The sequence below is a fragment of the Amblyomma mixtum genome, chromosome 8 (genome assembly GCF_055824585.1).
Source record: "Amblyomma mixtum isolate Tamu chromosome 8, ASM5582458v1, whole genome shotgun sequence".
NCBI lineage: Eukaryota > Metazoa > Arthropoda > Arachnida > Ixodida > Ixodidae > Amblyomma > Amblyomma mixtum.
The window spans coordinates 48,655,274-48,682,781 of record NC_143019.1 but is presented as its reverse complement, the minus strand read 5'-3'; the positions used below and the strand labels follow the sequence as shown (position 1 = coordinate 48,682,781).

General features: G+C 49.2%; 1 protein-coding gene across 11 annotated transcripts in view; it reads right to left on the bottom strand.

Annotated features, from left to right (window-relative positions):
• trh (PAS domain-containing protein trachealess) overlaps positions 1 to 27,508 on the bottom strand; it is a 398,041-nt gene that overhangs the window by 15,633 nt on the left and 354,900 nt on the right. For 10 of the 11 annotated variants that reach the window (XM_089557222.1, XM_089557225.1, XM_089557223.1 and 7 more), the window contains one exon: positions 2,041 to 2,120. In XM_089557222.1, the coding sequence (XP_089413348.1) occupies positions 2,041 to 2,120 (80 nt within the window). Of the gene's footprint in view, positions 1 to 2,040; positions 2,123 to 27,508 lie in introns of all 11 variants that reach the window. The other variant, XM_089557233.1, reaches the window with a different exon arrangement.

Genomic DNA, 27,508 nt, shown 5'->3' with positions numbered 1-27,508 from the left:
GAAAGAAAGAAAGAAAGAAAGAAAGAAAGAAAGGAATTTCTGTAGGGTGAAGAAAAGAAGACGAGCGGGTTTAGGTCCAATCTGGGATTCAAACGCTCACAGGTCCCGCTCGGGCGCAAGGATCTCGAAAGAGCTGCATGCGCAGGGTGGGTAACAAACACCGAGGCGGCGGCGTCGCTGTTCTGGCCAAGCGATAAGATGACATCAGCGCGTGTGTTGAAAGGAGAAGAGAGTTGGGCAAGATACTGTCGGTCCCTCACGTGAGCGAGAAAGAAAGAGGGAAAGAGGAATCGAGATGCCTCAAGAAGTGGAGACGCGGTGGCGCGAGAGCTACGCGATGCGTCGGTGTATACGCCACAGAGTCGAACAAAGGTGGTTCGTTCCGGCGCGGGTGCTCGCCTCTGTTCGTGTCTCGCCTTCACTCCGTCGAGACACAGGATTCGGGTCACGTTTGCACGGGCGCGAGCTATGCGATGCGCCAGGCGCTGAGTCGCTTCCTTTCTATTTTTTTTTCTTTTTCGACAAATATTCCGGGAAGGAGACGGGGAGCTTGGAAACGGAAGCGAGACTTTAGAGCATGTTCAGAAGCAAAGCAGCTTCTACGTTCGCAAGAAGAAAAAAAAAGGCCGCGGTCAGCAGTTGTGCGGTGATACCGCGTACATTCCCAGCTATGCCGGCATGAATGCAACCAGCACGCTATGTTGTCTTGGCGGTTCGTTGTTTGTATGTTCGACTGGTCACGTTTTCCCTCGGACCGAGTTGCTTAGTCATGAGCTTGACTTGAAATAAGATGCAGCAATTTCCAGAGCAGCAAGGGTGCAGACATAGTCCAAAAGCAAGCGCAGCCATCTAAACAGCTTGTCTGCGAGGAACACTGTCATTCTCAGCTTATGAGTTTATGGGGTTTAACGTTTTAACGTCGCTCAGTGGTTATGGTGCTCGGCTGCTGACCCGAAAGTCGCGGGTTCGATCCCGGCCGCGACGGTTGGATTTCTTTGGAGGAGAAATTCTAGAGGCCCGTGTACTGTGCGATGTCAGTGCACGTTAAAGAACCCCAGGCGGTCGAAAGCCCTCCACTAAAGCGTCTCTCATAGCCTTAGTCGCTTTGGGACGTTAAACACCATAAACCAAACAACGTTTTACCGTCCCAAATCGACACAGGCTATGAGGGACGCCGCAGTGGAGGGTTACGGATGATTTAGACCGCCTGGGATTCTTTAACGTACACTGACTTGCCATTTAACTCCATCGAAATTCGACCGCCACTGTCGGGATCGAACCTGCTTCTTTCGAATTAGAAGCTGAGCAACATAACCACTCAGCAACCGCGGCGGCTATATCGTCATACTGCCCGCTCTTTTGGCACAGTGCAGCCGAATGGAAAACTGTAATTGTAATTAATGGCGTTTTCCCGTCTAGTGAAACACTGTAGGCAGCGAAGCGTGCTGCAGTGAAGGGCTCCGGATTAATTTAAATAATCTGGAGCTAACTTGCGATATACGGGCGTTGTTGCATCTCGCCTCCGTCCAAATGCGGCCGCCATGGCCGGAATCGAACGCGAATTCGTGTTTTCCAATCGACTCCAGCTGTACAAGGTATAGCCTATGCAGCAGTCTTGCAGTGCAAAATTTCCAAGGAAAAGAAAAAAAAAGGCAAAACTGGCAGGAAAAAGCAGCTAACGCAATTTAAGGAAATGTAGCGCACACAGACACTGAAAGACATTCAAATAATTGGCGATTTTCTTCCGCAAGAGCAAATCTTAGTCAGTGAAGCAAAGAATGCGAACCTTCTTCTGTTTTTCCGATTCCGCTGTCAAGCGGAATGGGAATCAGCAAAGCATTTAAGATTGACAGTGTTCGACTTTACGTCATGCAGTCCGCACGAATCGTGCCGGTGATGAAATGCGCTATCACTTGGCCGACATGTTTCCATTGAAGCATATGTCGAAGATGCTGCCGATACAACTGCTGCCGTTCATTTAGCTTCGATCGCTTGTCAAAAGTTCGTAGGGAAAGACGCGAGTGACAGAACAGCGCTCACCTGTAGAATGTGCGTGCCTTGGTGCTGCTCGAAAATGTCCACGGCGAAGTTTGGCATAGACCGTCCCCGAAGCGAAGCTCCTGAAAGACAGATGCACACAAACACTTCAGTAGGGCTTACACTAAAACGGGAGAGACAACAAATTAAACACACAATGTGCTAGGCACCACCAAGGCCTAATGTGTACAAAAACATTTCTTTTCACAGCGTTAGCTGTTCTTGGCTCCTTCCTGAAAGTTGTGGCATCGGCGTTGATTTTTGGTTGATTGATTGATTGATTGATTGATTGATTGATTGATTGATTGATTGATTGATTATACAGCTGCACAGTGGATTGTGAGGGACACCATAGTGAATAAGTCTAGACCACACGGGAGTTTCTACAATTTGCACGCCGCGGACTAATTACTACCTGGAGCTGGTGGTAGATGATGTTTCATCACGACATGTTCACAGTTGTTAGCCCTTTACGATCAAAATGGGTGAAAGAAAAAAAAAAGTATCCGTGTCCCGCATAAGTGTGTATGTCAAGTGCCGTGTAACCTGCAATACAAAGCTCTCCAGCAGAATTAGTTCCTTTTAACCACCTCTACGTCCTCGATGTCGTCCACCCACTCATCATCATTATCAGCCTGACTACGCCCGCTACTGAACGAGAAACTCGAGTTAAGCAGAGTTAAACTGGAGGGTTAACTAGGCGCGCTAGTAGTAGCACACCCACGCCGAGAGGTTCACCAGCAGCTTCGGAGTCTTGCCGGTTTCGTGTAAACTGCTGCAGCAGCGTCAAGCACGGGTGCCGTCGCAGAGGGAAGCCATAGCTCCTGATTAGAGGGGCGTCCGTCGGCCGGCACCGGAGAGCACCGAGCTCGCCCAGCAACGACACCAACAACAACAAAGCGAAAGGCGGCTGCCCAGGCGACGCGAATTAAGCGTTACACAGATGGCCACTTCGCGCTCTCTGCTCCGACGCTGCCGCGGACCCGTAGAGGCGATTTTCGGGCCGCTTTACTTATTCAGCAGCAGCCGCTCCGTTGGCGGGGACTGAGCCTAGGTTTTTACGCGCCGCCGGCGCTCCGAGCAGACGGTGCTTCGGTCCCGCATCGCCGAGGTGACCAGGGACCACTTCGCAGCAGCAGCAGTAGGGACGGCGCTTCCGCTGACGGGGCTGAGCTAATTGCGCGCGCGTGATTCGGCTCCGAAGAGGCGCGGCTTGATGAAATAAATATGCGACTCATTAGTGGAAAGGCTCGAACAGCACGGTTCGGACTTCGCGACTAGACGACGACTGCAACACCCACGGTAAATGTCTCGGCGCTAAAGTTGGGTCCATCGTCTTTGAAAGTGTCAGACTGCTAGAGGCAAGCATCTGTGAGATTCCGAGGCCAGACAGAATTTAATTATGCGTTTAACTGTACGTACTATCAGCATGAAATGAAACGCGAGAAAAACAAGTGAGGAACGAATAAGAAAATGAGAAGCTGTTAGCAAGGGGAAGCTCAATATTAGCTCAGGTTATAACTAGGGGTGTGCGAATATTCGAAACTTTCGAATATAATTCGAATATAATATTTTTAGTATTCGTATTCGATTCGAGATCCAAGTATTCGTGTTGCTTCGAATATTCGACCCGGCGCGAATATTCGTACCCAGCCGAATATTATATTGCGACCACCGACGTTCATTTCGGTCCGCAAATCCTATCTACATAGACATAACAATATGGCAGCGCCCAGAGCAATGCGTAACGTTGGGCCATTAAATAGCTGACTACGCTGGTGAGCTTCTTGGAGGCTATACCTGCGAAGCTGGTATAGGCAGAGCTGTGCACGAAATACCTCGCAATACGTGCCAGTTCAGTGCCAAGTGAGAGGGCATTTTTGTGGCTGGAGAAGTCGCTTCACATTGAAGGGAACTAACTACTTCTGCCTGACCTTGTGGAGCAGCCGGTTTTCCTTCACAACAACCTTTTATGTTCATCCCAGCAACGCGCTTTTGTGCTTATGGCAAGCTAGCCTTAATCAATGCTGTGTGCTAGCCATCTTCTCTGATATTTCCACTCTCCTAAGAATAATGTTCGAGACTTTGATACTTTTTGTGCAGCCACACACATCTTTTGTGTTCATTTCATCACTAATAGTTGAACTGTGATGTTCTTGGGTGCTCAAATAATGTTTTGTAGTGGTTAAATGCGTCTGTCCTTGATTATTCGATATTCGATTCGATATTCGGAACCAAGTATTCGTATTCGATTCGTATTCGAAAAATTTGATATTCGCACACCCCTAGTTATAACAAATTCGAAGGCGCGAAGACTTCGCTGGAAGTGTTACTCAACCTCGCGAGTATTTCCTCTCCAGGAGCTAATATGCTGGTGTTTTGGTGCTGCAACCTCAGGTTTCTTGTTCGCGTTTCATTCGTTGCTGATAGGACATGCACGGACAAAAGTAAACGGAGAACACTACTGCCTTGTAACATTTTTCTTGCGTTGCCTGATTGAACCTGGAAGCTGTGACATGCGCAGGCTGGTATAGCGGACGCCATTGCACTTTCCCATGGGCAGATAATGTTTCTTCATGTCCGACATGGAAGGCGTAATTGCAATTAAAAAGCAATAGCGTGTTCCGTTTATGCCATTACCGGTACATTAAGCGGTCGCCTGCGGTAACTACGAGACGACCAGGACCATGAAGTCAACATTGGCTAGCAAACACTGTCTCCTCCTAGACTACAAGTCGGGCCTCTACCAACGGTCACAGAATCTGGTTCAAAACAGGGAGTACTCGTTCACATCCGCACAAAGTTGCGAATGGAGACCCTATCACAGCTCGTCGCTTAGTGCAACCAAAACACGGCCATCAACGAAGCCGAGCACCAAGAGACACACTACGGGTGGCGGACGCGCAACAACAAACACGGACTTCGTTGTTGTGGCCCGGACACGGAGCGGTCACGTCTAGGCGGCGAGTTAGAAACCGTGCCACGCCCGGGCACAAACGATAAGGAGAGAAAAAAAAGGGTTAGAAAAAAAAAGAAAGGAAAAAAGGGAAGATGAACAAAGCAGATCAAAAACAAAACAAAGCCCAGGGGCGGAGCCGCACAGTTTCTCTCGGCCTGGCACGTCCCAGCAACGGTCCCGCTTCGCTCAAGCGCACGGCTACACCCAAACACCGCAGCTCGCGGGCACCAGACGGCGACAGCGTCGAATGAAGCTAAATAAAAAAAAAAGAAGATTCGACATAAAAGGAACGTTGCAGTACAAAAGCGAGGAGGACCACCAGATAGAGACAGCCCAACCAAATGGCCGGCCGAGAAGATCAAAGAGTGGGTGCGGTACGTTTACAGCCGCTGTCGCGCCTCCGCTATATACAGCGCTGCCGTCGCGCCGGCCGGTTCAGGCGCGACCGCATTATGGGCGTGCGGTCACCGCGTCGACGACGAACGGACGGACAGTTCGCGCAAGCTTGTACGCTCATACGCGATCTCTAGTATTTTTTTTCTTTCGCTCTTTCGATCTTTCTCTCTTTTCTTTCGAGTTTTTTATCGACTCCTCTTCGAGTACAAGCCGAGCGTGAGTTTCGCGCTATATAGTTGCAGGCGGTCGGTCGACCTTCTTCACGCTTTTTGTTTTGCGCAGTTGACGGTGTACGTGTAAGCCGCGGTGCATGTTTGGCTCGTTCCTTCTTTCATTTACTTTCTTTATTTCGCGGCGCGTCTGCCCGCGTGTCCAGCCGCACATTTATCGCGGGAGGCGTTGCAAAGGGCGGCGGGCCGAGAGCGAAGCCGGCAGACTCCCACGGGATTCGGTTCCCAATTAAAGCGGACCGGCAGACGCTAGGCGGCGGTCGACGGTCAAGTGCCCCCCCCCCCCCCCCCCCCCTCCCCCCCGCCTCCCCCTCCCCCCGACTTTACCACGACCACCTCTCTACTACTGCTCTCGCAGATCACGCACCGCCGAGCGATGAAAAATCAGCCCACTGTCCGGCAATGTTTGGGGCGCGGGCCTCGGGTTCTTTTTATCGCCACCGGGGACTCACTTTCAATCCAGCGGAGAGGACTACAGCGCCACCTCGCCTCTCGCTTGACGTAATCAAAGAATACAATAACAAAAAGAAATATATTCAGCTTATCATGTGGTCAACCTATTTCTTTTTCGCATGCGTTCGGTCTGTGATATCTCCACTCAGTTAGGTGGCAGCGAGATAGGATGCTTAATTTACTGCGTGCGAAGATATCTCCAGACTTGATCGGCTTAAAGCAGACAAGGTTATAAATTTCTATACGAGTAAAAGTAGTAGAAAGAGTCGACGGTTAGTGGCGCAGTGGCAATTTCGACTGAAGCTAATCCCCAGTTGTCATGATCGGAGGAATATGCGCAGGTAGCTGCAATACGTAGAGGAACAGATTTCACGCAAAAACGAATTTAACTCTTATTTCTACTCCGAATACTGAGATCTTCTGTAGATGTATTTCGTCCAGAGGATAATGAGAAGACAATACATATTCGCCGTTTGGTTGATGTCGATGATGCACTTTTTCAATCGCTGCTACCTGCGCGATACTACCAAGATGTTCTTTCGAGTTAAACAATGTGTTATGACGCAGCAAAATACAAAACTTCTCAATACTAGCAAGGACATCACTGGAAACAGTGGTTGCACTTGACCCCGCTCCAGCGGACTGCCACGGCTTAACCATGGGATTAATATGCCCGCGCTCACGTTAAGCAAGTTGGACTGATTTCGGCTAATGCAAGGTGACCACAAAAACGTTTTACTTGAAATAAGTCCACCATGCGGACTTGATCTGACGTTTTCCTTCGCTCAAGACCGTTAAATTCCGCTGCAGTGTGGCAAGTTGGCGATTAAGTACAAGCTGCTGCCAATATGAGATTATTTGTTTGTTAACGAAAAAGAAGGAAAATATAACAAAATCTTGCAGGAATATACAGTGTGTAGCCTAAAAAATTTAATCAGCACAAAGCCATGCGTTTAAACAGTGATGGTACTACACTGTACAGCTTCCACCTCGCATGTTTCCAATAACATGAGAATGTGCATTACCGCTACAACAATTTATGTTTTTTTCGTCACGTTTAACACGACGATGCTTGCATGTTAAGCAAGCTACTTACTGAAGGTCTAGAAAACTTTGCCATGAATACGAGAGGAAAAAAAAAGATTAGGCGTTGTTTTCAAGGCATCCAGAACAGGCAACAGCCGTCTGCAACCTGAACGTACCGCTGGAACATGTGAAAAAGACGCCTGGATGATCAGGGCATGCGACGCAGCGATAAAAAAAAACAACAGCAAATTAAAAAAAAAGAGCGCAGTGATGCCAAATAAAGGCAGCTCGGTTCCAGGGTAGCCCCAAGAGACAGGACACGAAGAATGAACGGAATCAGCTTCGCAAGCAAAAATAAGCGTCGCGATAGGAAGTGGGGCGAGCCGGTGAATAAAGGAAACGAGACAGCCGGTGTCTATAACGACATCAAGGTCTCCCGCGTCGACTCAAGAAGTGGAAGGCCAGCCAACGCCGAAGGCACAATGCGGGTCCTCGACCAGGGACCATGCGCCCCAAGGTGACGCGGCGAAAATAAAAAAAAATAGCGAAAAGAGCCCCTAAGAAGGACAACGGTGATCAAAAGGACATAAAAACCGCATAAAAAGAAGCGGATGGTGCCGCAAAAATAAAAGCTGAGGGCCTTGTGTACCCTGGAGCCAAAACCGAACTGCCTGCTGCCCGTCGCCTTGATCAACATGGGCGTGCTGGAATGCAGCGACGCTACCACAAACAACGACACGTCACCGAGTCGCGTCGTCGTCAGCAGCGCGTCGAGGTAAAAGAAACAAATAATCTCACGAAATAAAAAAATACAGGCCATAAAATATAGGAGCAAGAAGGACCAGAAGAGGGCGAAATGGCGATAAAAATAACCAGGACACCACCGTTCTCTGCCCGGGACCAAATTCAATTTCTCCTGAAAAATAGGAGCCAACGCAGGGAAGTCGAGTGTTGATGGGAACCTGAGACGCGAAAGCAAACTTTTGTTCTTTACTTTTTCCTGCCGGCGCCAGCCGAAAAAGAAAGCAAGAGAGGGGATGTTGCCTTGCAGGGCTGCTCAAAGAGCTGTCAAGTGGCATCTGTGCAAGAAAGCTTTTGGAAACTGAGCGTCGCTCGCGAAAGCGAAAAGCACATGCCGTCACTTGTGTTCAACAGAAAAAAAAATCACGAATGGCGTGTTTTGTGCGTGGTTAGAACACTCGCAGTGCCCCCCCCCCCCTCCTCCCCTCATCCTCAACTGACAACTTACGAAATTCTACAGATTCGCTGCTACGCAAGGCTGTTATTGAACGAAAAAAACTAATGTATAAACGCCACTCGCGCAGCTATTTTTGAAGTCGAAAATGTGGTGATGCCTCTTTAATATATGCAAACTGTGAACAGTCACTGCATTCCTTCGAGATCCCATGTAAAAAAAAAAAAAGCTGTCGAAAGAGGACAAGTGTTTGGTAGCCCTTCGAGGCAGCTGTAGCTGTCTCTAGTTTATCATCAATCAATAAAAAAGAATGAAACTAGAAGCTGTTCATGCTGAGGAGGGAGTCTCAGAAAGATCGTAATGCGGGGGAGGGAAGAGAGAGGGAGTATTAGCGTCTCGGTCTTTACGCTCCCTTTTGTACGTTTTGTATGGAGAATAATAGGTATGAGCGCAGTCTGCCAACGAGACTTCTCGGTTGGAAAAGCGCCTTAAAAGAAGCCGACTAACAGAATTTCGCAAGCTGCCACTTTTTCCCTCACATCACATGCCCCTGTAAAGCGTGCACTGCCGCAAGCCCGGTCTTATGCAGGCAGAGCAAACTTCACAGGGGCATCGCTGCTCGAGACTGCACAGCCGGCGTCAGCAGCAGTAGAAATGTGGTGCGCTTGCAGGAAGCGCACGTGCCGCTTTCGCAAGGACACGGAGAGAAATGTGATCAAGACAGAGAGCGCAGGAAAAAGAAAAAAAAAGGAACCGACGAAGGCGCGAGATAAGCGGCGGACAGGCGGAAGGACTGTCGAGAAGTAGGGAGGCGACGGTAGCGGCGAGTCCTAAGTCACGTTCCGCCCATTCGGCTCTTTTTACGGGCTGCCGCACTCGCTGTCTTAACAAATAGCCACCCCGCTCGCGTCGTCGGCTCGCTTTGTTTTTCCTCGCGCCCGCGAAGGAACAGAGAAAGAGAGAGCTCCACCGAGGCGAGAGCACCACTAGGCGGCGCCGGTCATAATTCTCTAACGGTCACCGCGTCCCGTAGCAAAGGGCGAAGTAAAGAGGGCAAAAGCGAGCGATAAATAACGGTCCGCGGACAGCGCCGCTAAGCCGAGAGAAGGTGAGCCCGAGTCCAGCACTGGCGGACCCCGCGCATTCTTGAGATTCGCAAAGGTTCTTTCTAACGCTGACAACGCGAGCGAAAAATGAGAAGGCGCTGGCGACAAGGACGACGCACAGGTATGGTTTTCTGGTACGGTGCGTCGCCCAGCCGCGTTTAATGGGATTATGGCCCACTGTAGTTGAACAGCTTGCACCGTGTTAGCCTACAAGACGCGACGCAGTGAGGCCTAGGGGAAGTAACCCCAGCCTTTGACCAAATGTTTAGGGGAATCCCCCAAGGTGGAGTAGATTTGTAATAAGAGAGTAATTACTCATTGACGTCCACCCAAACGCAGCCATGCGACTACAAAGGAAAGCTATACAGCTTTCTCAGAAACTTCGTAGTTAAAGAAAAATTCGTCCTGGTCCGGGGTTCAAACCCGGGACGGGAACACCGCTTCACCGGAGCAGTCGCTCTACCAATTGAGCTAACCGGGACGGCAAGCTTATGGTAGAGCGACTGCTCCGGTGAAGCGGTGGTCCCGCGTTCAAACCCCGAACCAGGACGAATTTTTCTATAACTACAAAGTTTCTGAGAAAGCTGTATAGCTTTCCTTTGTAGCCGCATGGCTGCGTTTGGGTGGACGTCAATGAGTAATTACTCCCTTATAACTCCAGCCTTTTTCTGAGATCGTGTTCAGGTCGTTAGGCCAACAGCGGTCGTTTATCGCACCGCCGGAAGAATGCTGTCATGACTATAAATCGGATCACAGATAAGAGTCACGAATATAAGCCAGAAAAAGGCATCTTATTTCTGACACGCTATTCAAGAAGCTTTACCCATGGGAAACAAAAAGTTATGGGTCTGTTGAAATTTTAAAGATAAAGCGAATGTTTACCGGCGTTCTCGCATAAAGAGATTATGAGAAACACGAAACACCGCGGCAAACACAGTGATATCCTAAAGAAGGCAAGCGGGATTACCGGATCGTCCTTATTTACATCACTACGGACCGGAACGAAAGACGCGGAGGAAAGGCGACGTAGAGGAGGAAAAGCAAAAGAGGGAGAGGAGGAGTAGAGCGCTCTCTCTCCGCTCAACTGCGGCCTGCCCGCCATAATCCAGCGGGCGTCGCGATTCGGACGTGACACGGCGCTCGCGGTGTATAAGGTCTTATATACGCCACGGCGACTAGGAGACCGCTGCGCAAAGCCCAGGCGCCCGCGTCCTTCGCCAGTCGGCGGCCGGGGCCAGCGGCGACTTTCCTGGTCGCGTGTCTCATGGGAGCGACTCTCCGGCTGCTCCCATTCCGCCTCATGGCTAACTTGATTAGGGCCCACCCCGGGATCCCCGCAGCAGCTACCGACCGCGTCGTGCCGTGCGCCGAGGCTGACTGCACGGAGAGCCGCTGCTGCATCTTTTTTTTTTCTTTCTCTCTTTCTCTTCTCCCACCTCCGCTCGCTCGGCAGGGTGGTGCGGCAACCCCGGTTTTTTTATTGCCCCCCCCCCCCTCCTCCCCCTCCCGACCATAAGCGCAACGGCGAAGGAAAAATAATAACAATAATGATGGAATGTACCGAGGCTCAGCGCGGGTGTGTCTCCGCTATACTATACCGTCGTCCGCCGTGAGACCCACGGGAGAAGCAAATAAAAGGCGGCTTTCCCCCACCTTCCTTCTTTCCTGCTGGATTTGTGCCCGGTACGGGCATAAGACGCGTGTCATGTCTTTCTCTCTTTTTTTTTTTTTGCCTTCATTCCTTAGCCTACTAAACGCATCACACGGTTATACATACAGAAAAGGGAGGGGGACATGGCACGGCAAACGATGCCTGGTAGACGACATTGTATAGGTACAGTCGGGGACAAAAGTTTGTGGACCACGTGTTCGTCAAACGAAGCCAATAGCCGTATTATTAGGCGGCGGCTGGAGCCCACACTTGTGGAGATGAAACAACAAAATTTTGAGTTTTACGTCCACAAGTGTGGTCTCTTTAAGAGCAGCGCGGCTCTTTGCAGCTAGCAAGAACAGGCAATCAGTATTGCACTGTGCGAGACAATGGACAAATAAGCGCAGCTCACTGACACATTTTCTAGCCAGATTTTAACAACACGATACTACTACTTTACACACCAATAAATTATCAGTGGAAAAGGCTGAATTGCGCACCGCTTGCGATTAGTAAAGAGCACAGTCTTCCTTTGCATCAAAATATCATAAAAGACAAAAGGCATGCGACGAAAACATTCAGTTATACGGCAACACACACCAGGACTGGTGAAAAAGCGGTTGAAATGTCGTAGGTATGTGTGTGCGTGCCAGATGCGTGTGCATATGGGATTCATTACGATCACCGGGGAATCTTTGGTATTCTAATTATCGACATGAGAATGTCGGCGTTGTTTAGCATCCATTACCATCATCATCAACCTGACTACGCCCACTGCACGGCAAAGGCTTCCCCTGCTCATCCGTTAGCCCAGCCCTGTGCCAGCTGCGGCCACCCTATCCCCGCAAACTTCTTAATCTCGTCCGCCCACTTAACTTTCTGCCGCCGTCTGCTACACTTGTCTTCTCTTGGAATCCACTCCGTTACCCTTAAAGGGAAACTGCATAGGTTTTAGAAATCAACGAGCTTAAGAGGGTCGAATGTGTGAAACCTGCAGGTAAAGCATGCGAAGTCTTTTTGGGCTAGCACTTGAAATAGTGAAGTAATCGCCGATTAAAATCAGGACGCCATTCCAGCTTTTCCGCAGCGCACAACGCCAAGTGGGGGGCGCATGATGACGTCATCGAAGGTATGGGTACATCTCCAACGCACAAACGCGTGCTTTGAAGGAAAAAAACCAACGCCACCGAAGGCGAACCCTGCCGAGAGTTGTTTGGCAGCGTCTAACGCGTCAGGGCAGGGTGTGGCTGACGACAGCGGTAATTTGAAATCATACCTTCCATGACGTCACGCTGAGTTTCCCTGCACTTCTCCGGTGCATTGAGGAGAAGCGCAAAATTCAATCGTCGATTACGTCACTATTTTAAATGCTAGTGAAAAAACACTTGGCATGCTTTACCTGCAGCCTATAAAGATCTGTATCCTTGAATGTCGCGAAATTCTCAAAAAAAGTGCTGCAGTTGCCCTTTAAGCACCATCGGGTATCTTGCCTTCGCATTACATGCCCTGCCCAAGCCCATTTCCTCTCCATGGTTTCCATTGGGATGCAATTAACCCGCGTTTGTTCCCTGACCCACTCTTCCCTCTTCCTATATCTTAACTTTACACCCACCATTTTCATTTCCATAGCTCGCTGCATTGTCCTTAACTTAAGTTGAACCCTTTTCGTTATCCTCCACGTTTCTGTTATCATTATTATAGCAGCTGTCAATGACGAATTCCAGTGCGCATTAGACTATTGTATAGCGGGCTGGGCTAGGGATGCAGATAGTAGATTGAAGTAAGGGAGAAAGCTTCGCTTGTGTCGGGGGTTTAGCAAGATTACAGATAAGGAGACAGTGCGTATGTCTATGTAAATCAGCCGCAGGAAACGAGACGGCGAGGCGAAGCTTTGAGCGTGCCGCTTACAGAAATCTCCACTGCGAAGACAGCATGTTTTATCATTTTGATACCGTGTTCTATGGGAAAGAGGGATAAGTGCGCACGCTTATGCAGCTGTACCAAGAGCATGTGCAGCTAAAGCCTGGCTACATAAAAGAATTTACTATGCAATTTAAGAGCTAAAAGCTTTCCTGTGGACTCATGGAATGTTCGTGGTATACGCAAAAGTCAACAGCCCGAGGAGAAACCATTTTCTCTCAGCGCGATAAAAAGGGAGGGGGGGGGGGGGGGGGGGGCAGAATGTGTTGAAATGACCCCATAGAAGAAGGGAAATACATTGGCAGTGCTGAGTCGTGAAAGCTTGAGGAGCTCACAGCTTTTATCATCTCGCTCATCCTAGCCACTGTTTGCGCACGGAGGGGGGTTTCCATTGATGAGGGACGCGGTCAAGCCGTTTTCGGTACCACGCCGGCGGCTGAGATGAGAACCGTATATACACTTCATTTTCAGCTCGCGGGGAGCGGCGGTGACCAGCGGCGGTGAAAGGAGGCGGAGGGTGGGGGTGGGAACGAGTGGGCTCGGAAATCCGACGTTGACCGATGGAAGCAGTCAAGTGACGTCGGCCGCATGAGCGCGCCGGACAACGGCGCAGAGCCCGATCGCGCGCTCGGTGGGCCGATGATGAACAATGAGGGCTGCTCAATGAAAAGGGCCTCTCCGACTTCACGGTCGCCCGCGCAGGTGTTGGACGCGGTGGCGTGTGGAGACGCGATCGCTGCAGCTCAGCTTGCAGTTAAACAGTTTCGTTCTTTTTGTTTTATTCTGCAAGCGCAGGCAAAGCGACTGCGAGGCGCTTAAACACTGGACGGTAAAGCTCGCGGACTAGTGCCTGTTCTGAGCTACTGAATCTGATGTTATGGTTCAAATTCAACGCCGCCGCAACGCAATAGCAGGTGCCACATGGGCTATACGAATGAACGAGCGAAAAGTAACTGTCGAAGCTCAGAAGTAAAGAAACAGCAATTAGTGAATACTAGAACGCGGATTTTACGAATGGCGACAGACTGTTCCAGCACACGGATGCCAACAATACGTTTAAACTTCCCGCGTTACTTATTTATCCTGGAGTAACGAATCATATGCGACTGAATCCACTAAGTGCTAGCACACGAGGCACTTATAACATTGTGTCGAGGACCCCTGCTCAAGGAAATGGTCTGGCAATCATATTAATTAACCGATGGCCATTGCATTAGAATTCTAGCTTCTTCCAGCTTGCCATCTCGGCGATACATATAGAGCTGCAAAAAAAGAAGAAACCATGCAAGCAAGTATGCAAAACCAGCGATCTTAACCCGTGCAGCAGGGCAACGTCAGACGGCTTGCTAGGTAAAGAGGGAAATATGTGACCATGGCTCACAACCGTTTTGAAACGGCTTCCCATCCTGGCTTGACAAGTGAGAATTGTGTGAAAAAATGGATGTAAATCTTGATAAAGTGGTCTCCCTTATAAACTCTTTACTGCATGCTTTCGTCGAATGTCTTGTAGACTTAAGAGGACTGATTAGTTGGGTAATTACAGAGATAATGAACCGCTATTTAATTCAGTGTCATCCAAGCCCGGTGAACTAATCGGCAAGCCTCTCTCCAGAATAGCAAATCTCAGCGTAAATGACAAAGGCACTTGGTCTGTGAATGTTTTTCTGTCAATAAGAACAGAATAGATCAGAGTTAAGGGCGAGGTTGTTGTGAGCTACAGGTGGGATCGGTGTAACTGCGTTGGTCGGCTCGATGAGCTGAATGAGACAATTCAATCAGGTAAATCCATTCGTCAAAGCAGGATGAAGAAAAAAACTGTTTAGCGTACGCATTCCTTTTCAAAATCCACGCGCTCTCAGTCTTTGTCTCAAGCTCATAACCACGAACGTGAGGTTGGTGGTGTTGCATTCGATTTATGACGACCGCATTTTGAATGGGTACAAACCATTAAAATATGTGCGTGTAATGAGACATCGCTGCCCATTAAGAACACTCAGAGGCAAAAACCTAGACCAGACCCATTCCTATAAGGTGATTCACACAGCTCAGTGCTTGGGTCTGGACGCTAAATTTCATTCTCGTTGGGTTAATATATGTCTCTCTTTTTGGACGTCACAAGCGACCTTCCACATGTTGCACGCAAAGCAACAAAACAAAGCACGTTAGGTGTCCAGGAGCCTTTCTATAGCACAGCCAGCATTAGGCAGAATGCACCATGGTCCCTCTTTGATGCGGACGGAGAAGGGAGTCCGGACGTGGAAAGGCAGCTAATTTCCTAGCGTTTCCGCCCGAACAAACGCCGCACAGCGGCTATCATTTCTGCCGAGAACCGTTTTTCTTCCATTAGCTTGGTGTGCGGACTGCACAGTACACGTAAGGCATCACTTTGGTGTTTCCCCATCCAAATTATAGCTCCAAACACAACACGAATCGCATCAAAATTCCCGCCTGTCGCTTCGTTAGCTATCACTCAGGCCAGCTGTCAAATGAAAAAAAAAAAAAAAAAAGGCGCGAAAAAGAAATGAAGAAAATGACAAGACGAGTAACGAATGGATGGAGCGCGAAAGAAAGACGACTCGACGACAGCTGTTGAAAAGAAAGCAGACCCGGATATAACGAAGGGAATAACGGCAGAGCACCTCGCTAAAACAATGGACCCAACAGAAACAAAAAAGAACAGCTGCTCTAGCGAGGATGCTCGGGTGCAAGTAAATAACAGCGTGTCCCGAAACGCCAACGTAAAACGGGTCGCCGTCATCCATCAGACTGTCATCGTGTCGCACGATTGCGCGTACGTGTGCTCGCGGAAGGCTCGAGTCACAGGGCCGAGCTTTATCTGTTGCGCGACGCAAGTATTCGGCTCATCTGGAGACTCAGCTATTGGGAAATGAAAATCGGTAAAGAAACAGATAAAAACTAGAAGTAAAAAGAAAGCCAAATAAAATTTAAGAAACAAGAGGGTGCGATGCAGAAAGTGCAGCTCTCTTCTCATCATCTCGGCTAATCTGGGGGCGTCACATGCGCGAGCCCAAGAATCGCCTGTCTCTCTCTCTCTCTTTCTCTCTGCCGGTCACCGCTATATACGGGGAATAAATCGTCCCGTGAAGCCGGAGACCGTTGATGAATGGTCTTCCGCGAGAACGGGCCTCTCCGAGCGAGCTCGGAGCGGAGACCGGAGCGTATACCGAGCCATCTCTCGCAAACCAAGCGTGAGAATTGGCTCGCTGCAGCGTCTGTCACCGATGAATGATCCCCGTACACTTTATACGGTGAGACTCCAAGGTCGCGTGGCAACAAACATGATTCGGGAATCAGAGGGAGAGGACAGCTGCCCAATCGAACACGCCTCCTTCGGCCGACGCCGATCGAGTTTGGTCACCGAGAAATCAAATGCCTCACGCCAATTTCGCGACCCAGTCATGGAGAAGAAGTGGAGAGTTTTTGCCACCCACCGTGCCTCTTGCGAATGTTACATGTTGTCCTTGTACTGGTTTTCCATTCAGTACGTTCCAAGCACAGCGATGACTGCTTCGCCATAGTGCACACCCTCGATTAACGTTTAAGCATTCTCTTTCATCTCTTTCGCCACCTTCCTCGCGGTTTGTGAAAAAAAAAATTGTGCTATGTTTCGAGGGAAGCATCACGGCAGCACATCCGCTAGAATGGCATAACTCAGTACTATTCTTGGCTGTTGCTATCGAGAAGCAATCACGTAGTTTTTTTGCAGAGATACAAAGACGATGGAGGCGAAAAATTTGTAGCCTTTCTTACATCTTTTATACATTGTCAATATCTTGTCTGCCAGCTTGACCGCGCTCACCACACGGATAAAATAATAAACTAATGTTCATTTCGCGTCAATGACACGCCTGAGAAACAAAGCACTAGATAGTGCGTGAGAGAAAACTAGTAGTCAGCACTCGGTGTTCTTGAAAATGCATTCTCATATTTTGGCTTCACGGATACGCGGCTGCGGTCAGGATCGAACTCGCAAACTTTTGCTCGGAAGCTGAATGTTACATGCGGGAAGCCACCGCGGTGGGTGCAAAGCCGGTTAGTTCCACCATTCCATATGCCCTGAATAGCACACAATGCTTATTGCTGCACTGTGTGCGAAACCCATGTAAAACGAAACTGTACCACTTAATTTTGAAACGAATTCAAGCGCACAACAACACGCACACAAGAGAGGAAAGACACAGGACAGGTGCTAACTTCATCTGATTTATTCGCAGGTAAGAGAGCAAATTATATACATAAATGGAGACATGCGCAGTAAAGAAACACATCGTCAGTTCACAATGCGTGCTCGAGATACCTGTACTCTGCGTGCAAAAGATTAACAGACGTGTCACTCACACATTCATGCCCCCTCTTCCTGATGTGAAAGGCTTCTAATAGGTCACGTGCCGTCTTATCACCGCCTCTGCCAAGTATTTTTGTCTCTTTCAGCCGCGGCTCGCACGCTCTGCAGTTCGCACAATGCTCTGCCAAATGTTTGCGGGCGTTAAGGGGCGGAGGGACACATTTGGCAGAGCATTGTGCGAACTGCAGAGCGTGCGAGCCGCGGCTGAAAGAGATAAAAAATACTTGGCAGAGGCGGTGATAAGACGGCACGTGAACTATTAGAAGCCTTTCACATCAGGAAGAGGGGGCATGACTGTGTGAGTGACACGTCTGTTAATCTTTTGCACGCAGAGTACAGGTATCTCGAGCACGCATTGTGAACTGACAATGTATTTCTTTACTGCGCATGTCTCCATTTATGTATATAATTTGCTCTCTTACCTGCGAATAATTCAGATGAAGTTAGCGCCTGTCCTGTGTCTTTCCTCTCTTGTGTGCGTGTTGTTGTGCGCTTGAATTCGTTTCAAAATAAGCTATGCACCATCTAGCCCAAACAGAAGTTTTGTTAAATGTACCACTTAATTAGTGCGACGAACGGTTAGCTTCAGCAGAGACTAACCCTTTGAAACAAGTCTCTGAGGGAGCAATCACTCAGTTTTTAAGGGAGTAACGGTTGTGGCAACGCAGTTACTTCCATGGGACCGACTCCTGTGCCACATTTAGTCCCTTCTAGCTAAGACTGTGCGCGGTAAACGCCATGCTTAGCGGCATTTTTTTTTTGTTGTTGTTCCTGTAAAGAGCCACCAAGAGCGTGTCTCTCGCCAGTGCGTGCTGTGTGAGAAGCACAGTGACCTTTTATACAGGACCCTCCTGATTTCGGGTGTGGCTTCGTTCGCTTTTACACGCCTGCGCTCCCGTTCTACGAGACTCCAGCATACGCGCGTGAAGGCCCAAGTCGACATGTAACGGGCATCACCGTCGAAACGGCGACGTCAACAACACCAATTCCGCTACAGCTACATACGTAGCCGCTCTACGTTATTTCACAGGCGGCGCACGCGCCTACGCATTCGCGTATAATGGCGAAACGCAGTTAACGAGGCCGTTCCCCCCGCAGGTGTATACACATTACCGGAGAAGAGCCGAAGTTAGTGGGAGTGCACGAAAGCATGTATGGAGACACACCCTCGCAAAGTGTGTGTGAGAGAGAGAGAGAGAAAGTGGGGAAGAGAGCACTCATTCCAGGCTTCCCCCGTAACAACAGTGGCTCCGTGACACGGCAGGCCACTTTTTCCAATTGCACCCCACCGCCACCAGCCGCTCTTTAGGGCCGCTCTGATGGGCTCCTTCGCCGTCGCTTCCCGAGTTGCGCCCACGGGGGAGGAAGTAGGGAAGGCGAGGGAATAGCCCACGGGCAGTGACCATTCAATGCGCTGTATACGGCTCCGGCCGCCACCTTCGTCAGGGATAGATCCGCTACAGAGCCGTCGGTAAAGCGAAGCAAAGGATGGCGGGAGGAGGCAAATGCGCGAGGGGGAGGGGGTGGAAGGGGCGAGGGTCGCAAAGACAAGGCGTCCGTTCATTGTCTGCCCTCGCGCGACCGGCGGGCAACGGGAGCGGCGCGTTTATTATTTACCGCTCGCGCAGGACCTTTTATTGGACCCCCGTGACGCCGCTACGCGTGAGCCGGGAAAGCGCCGAGAAGTGGGGCCTCGCTTCTTTTCTTTCATTCTTGTTTGTGTTTTACTTTCGTCTGGTTTTGTCAGCGGCTGGTGGTGGCAGCTTCTGGAAGAGTCCGATGGCGGCAGAACGGACTGCCTGAGCTGCTGTCCTGAACTTTGCAGAGGTCGAGCGCGGAGGAAAATTCTAGATCGCTTAAGCCGCACTCGTTTAACCTCTCGAGCGCTCCACGCAGCTTCGCTTGCAAAACAAAGTTGTAATAACGGCCATCTGGTACGCTTGAATCCTAGTGACACGCGATTGCTGGCAGCAAACCCGTATTGTATTTAAGCCTCTTTGGACACTATTTTTTTTTTCTTTCGAGCTTTGTCACGGAAAGAAATCGAAAAGCACGAGCTAGGTGCGAAAACAGGGCTCGCTACTGTTGCTGAACCAGGAGCTACCTAGCAGCTTAGATAAAGGCTTGTGCGGAAAATGGTGTGTCCACCTAACTGCGAGTTAGATCTACTAACGTCGCCGGCAGACGAATGCCAACCTAACCAGCCGACTTTAGGAATATTGTTGGTAGCAGTGATAGCAACAACTCGCGACCTCCTGCCTAATTAGCTCTCGCGTGAATGACTACGAATAAGACCCTTTGGCATTCATTTAGCCAAAACTACAGTCCTTCAATCAGAAGCAAAATGTAACTGCATAGATGTACTTGTCTGACTACAATGCGTATTCGCAGACGTATATTAGCACATGGCATAAAACTACTAAAGCTTAACGCCGCAAGCAGAACACTTACTGCGATGCTTCACCCCAGATATCTGCTGGCACTAGCCGAGGCCAACGCCGCCGTGATTAAGGAAGACCGAGGTCTTTTACGGAGCACCATTAGTTCCAGGCCATCGAGCGCTGGAGTACACGCGGCGCGGCGAGCACACTATCCCGACGGTCAGGGGCCGATGACAGTGAAGTTCAGGCTCCTGCAAGCGAGCAGACGCCACCGTCCCATCCACTTTGGTAACGCCCAGATTAAAAGCGCGAGCCCCATCAGAGTCAAGCCGTAACGGACGCACGCGCAAAAGCCAAGGGGTCAGCAGTCGGGCCAAGCGTCCGCTACGGTCAGTTAACCGCCGCCACGCCAAAGCAGGGGGCTTTGAACACCCTCCAGTCGGTTCAGACGGCGTGGGGGCATATGGACCAGAAAATGACCCCGGGAACCCGAGAGTGGCGGCCTTCGGCCTTTCATTCTTATCCCCCCCCCCCTCACCCCACACACACACTTTCTCGCGCCATCCGTAAAACCAAGGGTCGTTGCCGGACACAGCACTATGCGGCACTTCCGTCCAGCCCGAAAACCCCGTTGGCCACAAATCTTTCGCAATGGGAGACAATGATGCAGTGGTGGGGCGTCAATGGACATTATGGAGAAACCAGCGGCTGGGAAGCGGAGAGGGAAAGTAACGGAGAAAACCACGGCCGGTCAGCCAGCCTGGCGGTCAGCTATCCCGCAGCGCTCGGGGACCACGTGGCGAAAGCACGGTCGGCGAGCGATACGTCTGAGGCCGGTCAGTTAGCTGCCTTCGGGATTGGCGGCGACGTGATGAGATTAGGAGGGCGTTCGCAGCCAGAGAAAGGACTGCGCCTGAACGCGGTCACCTCCATCTCGTTCCGCAGGATTCACGGGGCCGGATCTGGTTCATAAAGCGAGGTCGTAAGTCAGTCGGCGGATATAAACTGTGCGTTTGTATAGATGCTAAGCCGAGAGCTACAGCAGCGCCTCCTTGACTCGAGCTATTGCAACACAGCGGGGTGGGTGGTTTTGACGAGTAACGGTGAGACAAAGGACAGGTCTACACAAGAGAGGAACTAAGCAATGTAAAATGCTAAACAGCCTAACACTCTTATTAGATACCGAAACGGATATTCCAAGCGATTCTTCAGCTCCTGCCGTACTTAGGCTGTGCCTATATCAAGAAATAGCTTCGCATAGCTGACGCAAGAAACTGCACAAGATGTGAACGCGGCAGTAAACCGGCGGACAGCGGAGCGCCAGATTCAATCTCGCGGGCGAAATGCTCAAATTAGCAGATCAAAAAAGCAATAATCCTCTTCACTTCCAGATCGATATGCCTTCTCTACAGAAATCTGAAAAGGCTGTGCATAACCGATCACTTTTAATGTGGTCACTACTGCGCAACAATTAAATGTACACGTCGAATGAAAGGACAAAACATATGCACGTTCTCTGTACTGACACTGACGTCATGTACTCTAAACGGAAAGAGTAAAAAGCGTAATCAGAGTTTTTGATTTTTTTTTCAGTCCGATACTGCACAGCGTTCAGACGAGGAAGCGTGGCGCGCAAACCAACTTTATTCTCGTTAATTCGGCCACGCTTCGGTGAGCTTCGCAAACCGTATGGTGGTAACGGCTCCAGCGACCGGAACGCCAGGAATAATGACGGGCCGTTAGGGCCCGGTGCACAGACCAGACGGGAGTTGACGAAGCAGAAGAGGAGTCACTAGCTGGGGTGTCGTTATTTCTCGCCAAATACCGGGCATATGTCGGGCCTATATCGCCATATATCAGGCATATCTCAACAAATATCGACAAACATCGGGCCTATATCAAGAAATATCGGGCACATATCGACAAACATCGGGCCTATATCAAGAAATATAGGGCTTACATTGGGCCTATATCGGCAAATATCGGGCCTATACCTTAGTTTTCAGCGGACGTTCAGGAAACTGTCGGAAGCCACGCTACCGAAAGCTTTACATACGTACAAGCTACAGATGTAATCCTGTAATTGAGGGCGTTCAATCCAGACATGTGAATCATTAGTTTCCTTGGCAGCAGCAGTCCGACACAAAAAAACAAAAAAAAAAACAGGCCGACACGATTAAGAGCCAAACAATCGTAACTCCTTCGGCTAGTACAAATTATAGCAATTAAACTTCTTAGCACTTCAAGGAGGCTGAGTAATAAACAATTGCTTTTACACTGACTAATTATAATTAAAGCCACCAGATCCTACCTTAAAAAGAACACTAGAATAATTTTATGCTTTCGTTCTGCTAAGTAGGTGCCCATGTTGCGTTACTGGTGCAGAAGTACATACGTCCTGTTCGAATCAGGGTCAGCATGTATTAAGAGCTGACTTTATACACTGCGGTACTTCCTATCATTTTCTGCACGGCGGGAATATAATGCGCTGGGTGCGGCGGGCCGCGGTCGATCAAACCGTGTGCTCGAGACGTAGCGACCAAGAACTATATCATGGCTTGCTAATGTGCGTCTCTACATGAGAAATAAATACGTATTGAAAAAATAAAGGAAGAGGACGACAGAAAAAAATATTAACGCACGGACGCATTAATCGCAGAAATGTATACGGAGGATTATGCGCAATGGCTTTTCTGCGCATCATATGGAGATCCGAGCTGAAGCTCTCAGTCTAAGGTATAAGTTTTGTGGGCATCGATGCAGTTGCTGGGCGAGTCTTACACGAAAATCAGGTTTTACGCTAACAACCACCGCAGAAGCCCTTCGCACCGCCGCAATACTTCTCTTTCGATAGACCGCAACATTTCGTTTCCCCTTAATCGAGCTATTCATTCCGCAACGCAACGCAGCCCTTATAAAAAATTTTAGACATTCTATAGATTGTCCATAGACTTCTGTCTATAAAGTCTATAGACTCTCTACACACAAATCCAAGAGAACAGTCTAGAGGCAATACAAATGCTTTAGGCAATCTATAGGTTTAAGGCCATACACGTTTAGTAGACTTGTCTATAGACAATCTGTAGAGTATGAATACACAAAGAAGTATCTATAGGAAGACAATAGAGTGTATAAAAAGTCTATAGAATGTTCATAGACCATTTTTATAAGGGCTAGCTTCGAGGCTCTCGATCCATCAGAGGTCTTCTGCCACTGCAGTTGGCCAAGGTTTCGTAATCCTTTCTATCTCTATTTCTTTCTATCTGTAATTCTTTCCATCTCTTTCTATTTTGTAATCCTTTCTATCCTCACCACAGCATTTTGCGTGTTAATATATTCGCGGCTCTGTGCTGATTTCGGCCCTCGTGCTTCGCTTGAAGGCAAATCTGCCGCTTCGAATTCATTCACATTCTGCGCGCAACTACTTTATCACTGCAGGAGAGCGTGGAATAGGCGCGTAATGAACCGCAAGCAAAACATCACCACGGCGATGATGTCATCTCTCCTGTGTCGCAGTTCTTTGTTTCTGCAATCTATTCGGCACGTGGCCACTGGAGGCCATCGCAAACAAACTCTGCAACGCCGGATGTCTTTGAATGGAGGCTCCCTAGAAGTGAGGAATCGCGATGCCGCGAGCATTTTGAGTTAAAGAAAAAAACCTACACGCAAAGCTAAAGTAGTCACAGTCACCGGGTCAGCGCCCCAGGAGTTTATTTAGTGGCAGGACGAAATCCGGCTTAAAAGCCACGTGAGTGGCACGTTTTCAAAACTAGGAATGACATCGCAAAGGCATAGAGAGGAACCGCGCAAGCACCATGCAGGCGCCGCACAGGCACTGCATAGGCAGCACATAGGCACCACACAGACTACACATAGGCACCACATAGGCACCACATAGGCACCACATAGGCACCACATAGACACCACATAGACACCACATAGACACCACACAGGCACCGCTTAGGCACTACATAGGCATTACATAGGCGCCACATAGGCACCACATAGGCACCTTTTAGGCACCACACTGGCGCCACATAGCCACACATAGGCGCCGCGCAGGCACCACGCTAGAAACAAGCGTATGACCAATAATATGAGAGTACTTAAAATAGAATAGAGTACTTAAAATAAAATAGAAACACTGAGTCGAAAAATAAAGCATAGCGCTTAGAAAGCGAACTGCCATCTTTGAACAAACAGATTTACTCGCGACACACAAGAAAACAAATTTGTTATTTCGTTGGTCAATGGTGTTTTAATGTAAGCGGCCACATAGAAACGGCAGAGTGGAGTCGAAATGCAGGAACTTTATATCAGAACTGCGAGACAAACTAGGTCTATGTGCAATATGCATCGAGAACAGGAACAATGCGCCGTAACGGGCATTTTCATACTTTTTCATGGTAATCAGGGGCAGTAAACCGGACAATGTACAGGAACAAGATACTCATCGCTAAATTTATGTACGCGCTCTAATGACCCATCCCTCAAGTAAAACCCCACGTGGGGTACGTCGAAAATCAATCAATAAGCAAACATATGAAAAAATGCGGGTGTCTACACTAGTCCACATTAATTAGCTTGATAACTCTACATCTACCTAGAATGTACCCTCAAACTTGCCTTCGCTGATGTACAGAAAAGCAGCTCAAGAACTCTAACGTGGAAAACAGGCATAGCCGCGCTACAAACCCACATCATTTAAAAACAAATCAATGCCTGCGTTTGCATCTCACTGGCGCGGCACAAAAATACCTTTTCGGCGAGTCTGACTAAAGCCAGGCCTGCGCGAAAGCGCCTATTGGCAAACAAATGACCTTTTTTTCTTCCGTAAAACTCTATCTCCTCATTAAAAGAAGGCGGCCTTAGAAACGGAGAAGTAAATAACAGACATCAGACGCCGGCTCGAAACGTATCTCTACACAGCTACACTTGAACGGTCCTATAGAGCCAAGCTGCAGGAGAATAAAGACAACAGCGCCCGTCCGCGCAGCCGAACCTCCAGAGGCTTCGCGTCCCAGCACAGAGGAAACTCGCACCGTTCGCGCGCCGGCCGACCCTCTTATGGGCAGACAATGGCGAGAGATAACCGGGTGAGGACGGGGGTCCAAATCCGGTGCTTTGGCGACGGCGGCGGAGGCAGCCAGGCTCTTCGCCCCGCCATCTCTTAGCGGGAAAACCTACCCCGAAGCAAGCACTAATCTGCTCAGATTTATAGGCACTTTGAACGAGTGCGTGTGTGTGTGCGCGCGCGTGGGACTGAGTGCGACCTCCTGGCTTCAGCGCTATCGTCGCAAACTGAGGGAAAGACGGCCGAACGGCAGCTTTACACCGCGCCAGGGTTGGGCCTCCGGTAACCCACAGAGAATCTGTGGCATCCCCCTCAACTTCCCCCTCGGTGGCCCCAATGTAAACAGGCCACCACCGGTATATATGTATAGCCGCGAGGGCGCGAAACAGGAGCCTATATCAACACGATCGCCGCTGGCTGGGATGCCGAGAGAGACGGGAGACACCTCACCCCAGCTTTTAAAGGGCGCCAGGGATTGGGAGACGAAACGCAGGACGAGAGGTCTTTCTCCGCTGTTAAGCATTTGAGCCTGTAAGTGACTCAGAAGAAGATGAAGGCACCGGATCAACCGAGTACTGCCGATCACTGACGAATTCATGGCCTGTATCTGGGAAGATGACTGCCAGCTACGGCACAACAATAGCAGCAATTACCGCCCTATTGAATAGAATATCTACGAATGTTTTTTTTTTTTTTCTGTTTCTGCTACGATTACAGTTAAGATGACAGTTTACAGTTTCTGTTACGATGAGTGCATACATTTTTTTTTTTTTTTGCAGGTAATGTCGAGATCGATTTTGAAGGCAATAGTCTGGTTCTTGGTTTTTATGGGATTTAACGTTGCAGAGCGATCCAGGCTAAGGGACGCTGTAGTGGATGGCTCCGGATAATTTCAACCATCTGGGGTCCTTTAACGTGCACTAACATCGCACAGTACACGGGCCTCGGGCATTTCGTCTCCATCGAAATGCGACCGCCGCGGCCTGGGATCGAACCCGCGTCTTTTGGGTCAGCAGCCGGGCTCAATAACCACTGAGCTACCTGAACGCATTTGTGGCCCAGTGGTGTATCGTAGGAAAAAAGCCGCATTCTGGCAAAGAAAGGTGTCAACGGCTCCAAGAAGTGCAACGTAATTAACAAAAACGACTCATATCAGGCCTTTCGAAGCTAACCTATACGGAATCGAACCTTCATCGCTAATGAGTACACGAATGACTGTTCCTCAAACGTAATCGTAATGTACGACGGTGGAGATATCAAGTGGAACCTTTTATTTTCTTAAAGGGTCAGTCTACTGAATTTTATCGACCATATTTTCTTTGCGGCAACCGATAGCTCTTTACTCAAATTACCGTTTAGCCAGCTGTGGTGCCAAGGAGTGCGGTAGAACATTTTAAAATAGAATTTATTAATGTGGGAACACATCTGTATGAGATGGTAGTCTCATCTGGCAACCATCTGGGTTTCCGCCGCGCGGCGACAAACATGGCGGCGCCCGTCGAAGCCGCCTCTCGCTTCGGACTGAATTCTCGTTGTTGCTGCCTTTTTCAGTGCGTTCACTGGCCATAAATAGGGCGCCTGTCTTTCGCTTCGTCTCATCTCGCCTATAAGAAAACATATAAGAGATAAATTTGCTTTATTTTAATAATTAGAGTGACGATTCTGCCGCTCCTAGGCTTAAGTGGAGAGTCGGTTTGTTTACAGCAATGGTTCCCGTCCTGACGACCAGATGGCGCCACTATAGGCTGAGTTTATTTTTGCGTCTCTGCTAGCATACGCTTGAACTAAAAGTGGGAATGTGCCTGCTTTTTGCGTACGTGTAACTATAAATATTCATGTGATTTAAAAAAAAGCGAGCGGTACGCCTTCTACAGTTTACTAGAACAAAACGTGCGTTTCTCTGACATTGGGGCATACAAATGGTACGTAGTATATTCACTTATGCTTCTACAAAAAAAGACTACCACTTTCTTGAACAAATTGAACGTTTGGGGTCGCCACCATGCTTTTTTACGCGACTTTTAACGCCGAAATAAAATATAAATTCCTGCCTAAACCGGGCGCAGACCCCTCGTTATTGATGTTATAGGGTGCCAACTACCAGAATTTGCCATTATTTATACACTCATCTCGGTGAGTAGACTGACCCTTTAAGGTTTGTACCTGGTAATACAGTTGGTCATGAAATGCTACACATCTCTAGAACAAATTATAACCGCACAACAGAAACCGCAACACGCCGAACAAAGGCGCAGTTTCGAAAAGAAACATAACTTTCAAAAGCGGTTTGCCGTGACAAAAGCTATTAGGCTCATTCTTAATGGAAAAAGAAATACTTGCGCTTGTCGCGCACAGCGTCGCATCCTTCAGTTCCCAATATGCCTATCACAGGATGGTTTGGGAACCTTTAGATATGATAACGCTATCGGCGAAAGAAAAATCGGGATTTTCGCATCTCTCATCTGCTTCCAATTGAAATCTCTCGCGGTCATCCCAAAGCAACAGTGGGATGGGGTGCCCTAGGGAGAGAGACCATAGTGAGACACGAACAATGGGAGAGCGCGGGACAAGAAAGGAGCCAGCGTGTCCCAGCGTGTCCCCAAAAAGGAGTTTCGGGAAGGCCGTAGAGACGACAACCACGCACCAAGGCTGCGCACTGAGTGGTCACGCAGCATATCGGGCCACCCTCCTCCTCTTCCTATCTCTCAACAGGA